The sequence below is a fragment of the Sinocyclocheilus anshuiensis genome, unplaced genomic scaffold (genome assembly GCF_001515605.1).
Source record: "Sinocyclocheilus anshuiensis isolate Anshui unplaced genomic scaffold, SAMN03320099.WGS_v1.1 scaffold1561, whole genome shotgun sequence".
Lineage (NCBI taxonomy): Eukaryota > Metazoa > Chordata > Actinopteri > Cypriniformes > Cyprinidae > Sinocyclocheilus > Sinocyclocheilus anshuiensis.
Window position 1 is genome coordinate 347,528 of NW_015536630.1, and position 7,954 is coordinate 355,481.

Consider the following 7,954-nt stretch of genomic DNA (forward strand, 5'->3'; position numbering starts at 1 on the left):
TGTGGCATACTGAAGGGAAAGTATGTGGCATAATTAACATTTTTAAATTTGAAATGTTTTTGTAAAGCTAAATATTCAAAGATATAACTTGGTCTACAAGCTTTAACAATCCAGTGTCACCATTTATGCCAGACAAGAATGACACCTTAAACTGACCGGTCACAAAGACCTTGATTGACAAGTGATCTGACCAATCAGAATGCGGATATTATGTGCTGCCGCTGCTATCCGCCATCTCGCCCGACAGCTACAGCCGATTTTTTCTAAGCCATCAGACTTATTATTTTTAAATGACGATAGAATTACAGTGGTGATTTTTGCACAGACAAGCACAATTTGTTTTCTTCAGAAAATGTTAAAAGGTTGTTAATGATTTTCCTACATAGTTTAAATCACTTTAATTGTTTTTGAGTTTTGAAGTCAAAGGAAAAAGTATGTGTCTGAATCAAAGCATCATAGATGCGTCATCAAACATCCATGCAGAATCCCATTCTCCAAGTCTTACATTACTGATTTAGCTTTTTAAAAGACCTTCACTGTCCTATTTTCAAAAGGTTTCCCATGACACCTGAAGGCCATTTATCATTTTTACAGATTGCTTGCGCTGTACAACTTATCGCCTGTGACAGCCCTACTTCACTACCTACTTCTCTGGCCTATTTTCATACACTATGATGGTCAATGTCAATGCAGCAGCCTAGAGTGTCCTAGCAATGTATTTTTCATCAGTTCACTATAGTATAGCTCCATTCTATGCTACTGCCGTAATGCACAGATTCATTGTAGCTCAAGAATAACCCATGTGCATGGGACAAATACAAATTTCATTTGTGATTCATGTATTTCTAGATACTAATTATTGTCCTTAAGCTCTCCTTGAGTTTTATCATTGGTAAAAGTGTCTGGCTCTCATGAATACTGGTGTTGGTAATGAGGAAGCATTGGTTTCCTCTCTCCTGCTGCAGTCTCTCAAGTCTCCTTTGGCATGGTTCTTTCTTACGGCCGGTCCCTTAGTGGAAGGGCTGTTTATTTTTAGGTGAGCTGGAAACCTACTTTAGTACTTGGTGCATAAGCGAGCTGGTCACACAGATGGCCAGTCCTACAAAGACACGAAGCAATGCGAAGTGTATGCTTTTACCATTTTTAATGCATATTCAACAATGCATGCTTTGATCTCAACCTCCTGTTGACCTCTTAGAGTGTTTGTTTATTGGTGGAAGCATTAATTCATAATGTCTCACACCCTATGACTATAGACATACACTATATTGCCAAAAGTATTCGGACACCCCCTAATGAACAGGTTTGACTACTTTAGTAATTTCCATGAGTACAAATCCTAATGTTAAACATATAATGATATTCTAGGAAATTGTGTGCTTCTAATTTTATAGCAACAGTTTGGATAGGACCCTTTTCTATTCTAACTTGACAATGCCTCTGTGTATAAGGCAAGGTTCAAAAAGAAATGATTGATTCAGTCAGTCTGAAAGAAATTGACTGGTCTGCAGAAAGCAAAGTCCTAATCCCAGCTGAACACCTCTGGTGTGAATTTAAATGCAGACCTTGAGCCAAAAACTCATCACCGAGTGACTTGTACATACACTATATGGACAAAAGAATTGGGACACCCCTTCTTTAGAACAGAAAAAGGCACTTCCAAAACTGGCAACAAAGATGGAAAAAAATTGTATTTCCATCTCTGTTGCAAAAGTTTTGGAAGTGTCTAAAATGACTGCACCCCTATTTACAAGTCATTGGTGTTTGGTGATGAGTTTTTGGCTCAAGGTCTGCACTTAAAGTCACACCAGAGGTGTTCAGCTGGGATTAGGACTTTGCTTTCTGCAGACCAGTCAAGTTTGTCATGGCATAGTCAAGTTTGTTTGGCATTGTCATGTTAGAATAGAAAAGGGTCCTGTCCAAACTCTTGCTATAAAATTAGAAGCACACAATTCCCTAGAATATCATTATATGCTTAATAGGGCTGGGACAATAAATCGATGCATCGCAAATCGAGAAATGATTCTGCATCGATTCTTAGATTTTCCGAATGCATCGTGATTCTCTGTTGAATGGATTCTGAGCTTAGCTTTGAACAGCAGATAGCGCTGCATGCTTCAGAAACAGCCATACTCTACTTGCTTCCAGTTCCTTGCACACACTTGAACCTAAAATAATCATTCATAAAGTTCGAAAAGGTTCGTGTGAGCACATGGCTTTTGTCCTTGTTTTCTGTGTGCCATGTGCTCTCATGTCAATTGTCTTGAACCTACACATCTTGTTACCTGATTATTGGTTAATTTGCCCCACCTGTGTTTCCCTCATTACCCTCCTCATTTGCTCCCTATTTATTCTCCTTGTGTTTGCAGTCCCATGCCAGTTCATCGTCGAATGTTGAGTGTGTGCCTTGTGTCCTGTCAAGCCAAGCCTTGTCTTGTTGCCAGCTGTGTTTTCCCCCCACGGGGTTGTTGTTGTTGTTGTTGTTGTTGTTGTTGTATTTTATTAATAAAAGCACATCTCCAGCACCACTGAGTCCTCGCTCCATCCCTTTACACAACACCTGACAGAGTCCACAGTAAGATTGGACAAATCTATGCAGGTGTGTTTTGAATATTTCTGGACTGTTGCTAGATGGCTAGAGAACCAAAACACAAATTGTGAGAGTGGTTTCCAGGGCTTAATAAGGTGTTCAAAGGAGTTTTAGTGTGTTGTGCAGTTGCTAGGTGGTTTCCTACTGACCCAAATCAAGAGAACCCACACCCGAAAATTGATGGCCAGTTGCCAAGACATTGTTTGTGGTTGCTGAAGTGTTCTAAGTATTTTTGTGTGTTGGTATGTGATTGCAAGGGTGTTCAGAATTCACAATGGTTACTTACTGTCCCATGTGTGTAAAACAAGATAAATAAAAATAGACAAGTCGTTGCCAGGGCATTACTATGCAGTTGCTACGAGTGGGTTTTGCTGGGTTCAGACTACACAATATTTTTGTCGGTCACGATAGTCACTGTGTCAGATTACATCTTTAACGATGCGCGTGATGTCATCGAGAAGGCGGAACTAGCGACTGACTTCCGAAAACAAGAGTGTAAACATTGCTGAAGCGCTTCCGCTATAGTTCGCCAGCATTTTTCTTTCTTTGTTCTGTCGTGGTAGTCCCTCGATGACACATACAGGCAGGAATACTGTTGCCACAGCTCCACGAACCTTTCCTCCATCTCATAATTCCACCTAGCAGCACCATCATCTCTCTTTCGTTTTGTCATGTTTGAAACCTGTGTATGAAAGAGCTTCTGTGCTGCTTTTGGTCAACGTCACCAATGTGACAGAACTCGTCGTGGACGATGGAAAAAAAATTAAACATGCTAGTCTTTCTGTCGTGATGTTGTGAAGCATCGCAGACGCGGAATCGGTTGTCGTCCACTATGACACACTACACGAGCTGAAACGATGGAATCTTGCGTCCCGACGCCCCAACACCCTACGTCAAGCAAATCGTGACAAAATCGGGCTAAAATCGTGTAGTCTGAACCGGGCATTATGCAGTTGCTAAGTAGTTGCTTGGTGGCTGCTTTCTAGTAAAAAACATAAATAGAACTTATCCCAAATGATTGTGGCTGGTTGCCAAGATGTTGGAAGTTGGTAAAGTATTTTGAGTGTTTTTGTACATTGCTATGTGGTTGCTAGGTTGTTGCTAGGTGGTTACTTACCGGTCCAAGTTAAAAAATAAAAATAAAATAATAACATCCCCAAGTTTTGTGGGCTGTTGCTATGCGTTTCTTCTTATTGCTCTGTGTGGCTTTTGGTGTGTTGCTCTGTGGTTGCTAGGGTGTTAAAAGTGGTTACTTAAAGGTGGGGTAAGCGATTTCTGGTAGCCAATGTTGACATTTGAAATTAAATTTGAAATCATTTGAAATCAAAACAAACACGCCCCTACCCCAAAAGGGTCTATTTTGATAGCTCTGCGCCACACATACATACGCAACCCAGGCAACGATTAGTTCTGTGAAACAAAGCAAAACCAATGTTACACCGTGTCTACACCGGACCTTGAGTTCTCTCCAGCGCTGGAAAGCTGATTCGATATTTACACGAGTCCTAATTCTTGCCTTAAGCCTTCGTTTGTTCTGCAGACGTTTTCCTCTGTTTTTTATCCGCCATCTCTATCTTTCTGTCGCTCGGCTCGGCTAATGTCCGTCCTGTGCACTGAACTCTCTCTCCTCCACATCACGAGTAGACACGCCCCTTACTGCTGATTGGCTACAAGTTTGTTTTGCTATTCGGCCCGAATCAGTTTTCTAAAGCGTTTTTGAAAAATCGCTTACCCCATCTTTAATGTTCCATGTAATAAAAAAAATGTAGCCAGGGTATTACTATGAGTTTATAAATACCTGCTTGGATGTTGGTTACTTAATGGTCCAAATCAACAGAGCTCCTCCTAAAATTTTGTGGGTTGTTCCCAAATTGTTGCTATGTGGTTTTTAAAGTATTTTAAGTGCATTACTATGTATTTTAAGTATTTGTGCATTACTATGTGGTTAGGGTGTTGCTGGGTCGTTACTTACTGGGCCAAGTTTGTGGGTTGTTTCCAGGGTGTTGCTATGCAGTTGCTTTAAGTATTCTGAGTTTGTTGCTGTGCAGTTGATAGGGTGTTCAAAGAGGTTACTTATTGTCACTTGTTTAAAAAAAAAAGAAGACTTTTTTGAGTCATTGCGAGGACTTTGCTATGCAGTTGCTCTGAGTGGATTTTGGTGTATTTCTGTGCAGTTTCTACTGTGTTTAAAGTAGTTGGTAGGGCATTGCTAGGTGGTTACTTATTGATGTTCAAAGTGGATACTTATTGTTACTTAATAAACTAAAACGTCCCCAAGTCGTTGCAAGGGAGTTGCTACGCAGTTGCTAAGAATATTCTGAATGGGTTTTGGTGCATTGCTTTGCCATTTCTAGGGTGCTCTGTGTAGTTGCTAGGGCATTGCTGCTGTAGGTGGTTGCTTACTGGCCCAAGTCAAAGAGTCCCTTTGATATTCTGATCTGCAATTTTGGGTTTGTCTACCAGATAAAAAGTCTGATGCTTAGAAAATTATTTGCACACCATTAATAGCACAATATAAGCAAGAATAATAGGGATGCTTGCCTTAGCAAACACTACAATTAATTATTGAATGCATTGTTCATAGTCTCACATATGATCTAATCATTTTGTCTTGTCTACTCAGTCTGTGAGCCCCTTCCCCTGCGCTACCTGGAGTGGAGTCATCCTGAATCCATCGTGGCTGTCGTTTTTTCATGTCTGGGCATCCTAGTGACCAGTTTCGTCACCTTCATCTTCATACTGTACCGAGACACGCCAGTCGTCAAGTCCTCCAGTCGTGAACTTTGCTACATCATCTTGGCTGGCATCTTCCTGGGTTACATTTGCCCCTTCACTCTCATAGCTCGTCCCACCATAGCCTCGTGTTACTTGCAGCGCCTCCTCGTGGGTCTTTCGGCCTCCATGTGCTACTCGGCTCTCGTCACCAAGACCAACCGCATCGCTCGAATTCTGGCCGGCAGCAAAAAGAAAATATGCACACGCAAACCACGATTCATGAGTGCCTGGGCGCAAGTGGTGATCACATCCATCCTGGTCAGTGTGCAACTGACTTTGGAGGTCACACTGATCATCTTGGAGCCTCCGGAGCCCATAAAGTCCTACCCCAGTATTCAAGAAGTTTTTCTAATATGCAACACCAGCAATTTGGGCATGGTTGCGCCATTGGGCTACAATGGCCTGCTCATTCTCAGCTGCACCTACTATGCGTTTAAAACTCGCAACGTCCCTGCCAACTTCAACGAGGCCAAGTACATCGCCTTCACCATGTACACCACCTGTATTATCTGGTTGGCATTTGTGCCGATCTACCCAGAAATGTTGTTCTTGTGTTCACCTTTCTCGGTTCCTGTGAAATAACAGTCGTCTTTATTTTGTTCATAGTTCTAATGGAAAGTCTGTGTCATGGTCTGAACCAGGTTCAAGACATCCTCCGAAAGGGGAACACATGTGGCACAGACTGTCTGTACATGTGAAGAGGCAGGAAGCCGGATCCAATCAGACGGCTGTCATCAAACCCCTAACTAATACCTACAATAACCCCGACGTGGAGTTTTCTGATTTAAGCACCAAGACTCTGTATAATGTAGCCGAGGAGGATGAGGGCGACCCGATCAGATACAATCCCTCGGGCAGCCCTCCTCTGATGGCTCTCAGGCAGTCGCCTGTCAGCAAGCCTATAAAGAAGGCGGGAGCCGATATGACGTTTTACACTCCCGAGCAACACGTGCCACAAAAAAACAGTGTTCTCCCTCAACATTGTATTGCAGATCAAGAGGTGCTTAAGTTCAATTCAAACATGCCCAATCTGGATGAGATCATAAGCCTGCCCGAACCGGGTGACGGGGTGATTTCGCCCCTTCAGCCCCAAATATTGCACCCGCATCGGATTTTGCCCATGCAACTGGGTGCATACCCGGACGAACCCGCCTCCCCTTTGGAGGAGGTTGAAAACGAGCAGTTGGGGCTTCTTCACGGCTACATGTATGACAATGCGCAGATCCACGACGAGGAGGAGTTGGAGCAGATTAAAATGGCAATGGAGGACTCTGTGGCCCTCATGCCACCTTCTCCGTTTAGGGATTCACTCGGCTCGGGCAGCCCCTTTCCCAACTCCCCCATGTCCGAGTCCATCTTATGCACGCCGCAGAGCGTGACGTACGCATCCGTCATTCTCAGAGACTATAAGCAAAACTCCTCGACCCTTTGAAATGTATTTTAGGAGATCATGTCAGCTCCAGCTTTGTGAAATAATAGCTACTGTACTAGTTTGTGCAATAATGTGACTGCAAGTCACCTGCACTGGAGAGCTTTAATATTATATATGGTTGATTTAAAGAGAGAGTATGGAAGTGAATGTCTGTTCAGCAGGGTCCAAAATTAAGACTTGCCAAGTGCGAAATGCACACAAAATTTTGCCAGTACATCTTTCACAGTTTCACACAGACATGGAGAAGCTTGTGTACCATCTACTTATTTTAAATGAGCCAGTGTTATTTTACTATTATACTTTTTATTTAAAAATAATTCGTTTTTATATTGTGTTGTCATTTTAATTTTAGTTCAAGTTTTAGTAATTTAGTTGTGTTTTTATCATTTTTATTCGCTTTTTTTTTTAAATATACCCTGTATAGATTACAGTATATTCATTTCTATTTCGGTTATTTAAAGTTTTTTTTTTATGGTTTTACTTTTAGTTAACAATAATAACCCAGAAATGAACAATAAAACAAAACACTGTTTAAAGGGGTCCTATTATGCTTTTTCAACTTTAAGCCTTGTACACACCGGGACGATTATCGCGCGTGCTTATCGCCGACGTTTTTCGACGCGTCTTTTGTGTTCATACCCAAGCGATTTTCACTGGTGATGAGCCGAGTGAACGTGCAAATTCACTCCCTGACATTAGATGGCGCTTAATGAAAAACAGAAATACCCCGGTACACATCGAATCCTATTTGATCTGCAATTCCTTTCCATACCAACTCTCTCTTATCGAGATTTTTGTAGTCGCTGTCGGGTTTGTCATAAAGCCCTTTGTGTTCAGACACCAATGAGACCAGCAGCTCTACATTCATCTTGCCTCGATGCATCTTCTTGGTCTACTTACTTCCTCTTTGTCGTTAGGTATCAATGTGTGCTTGGCAAGACCGTTTTGTGCTTGAGCGCCACCAAGTCGTGTTTTACTGTAACTTCAGCAGCTCCAGACACGTGAACAAAAGCGCTAATCTCATTGGTCGGCCAGTTTTTAACGCGGCGCGTCAAACCAAAAAAACAACGACGGGTTTAAATCGCGCTCACATTGATTTGATATTGACGCAATATTTACACTGAAGCTCGCTATGGTAACGGGCATGACATTTCCCG

General features: G+C 42.1%; 1 protein-coding gene across 1 annotated transcript in view; it reads left to right on the forward strand.

The window, feature by feature from the left end:
- LOC107653974 (metabotropic glutamate receptor 1-like) overlaps positions 1-7,066 on the forward strand; it is an 18,543-nt gene extending 11,477 nt beyond the window's left edge. The window contains exons 7-8 of the mRNA XM_016440834.1: positions 5,214-5,907; positions 5,972-7,066. Of these exons, the coding sequence (XP_016296320.1) occupies positions 5,214-5,907; positions 5,972-6,797 (1,520 nt within the window). The 3' untranslated portion in view covers positions 6,798-7,066. The remainder of the gene's footprint in view (positions 1-5,213; positions 5,908-5,971) is intronic.
- Positions 7,067-7,954: the final 888 nt, after the last annotated feature.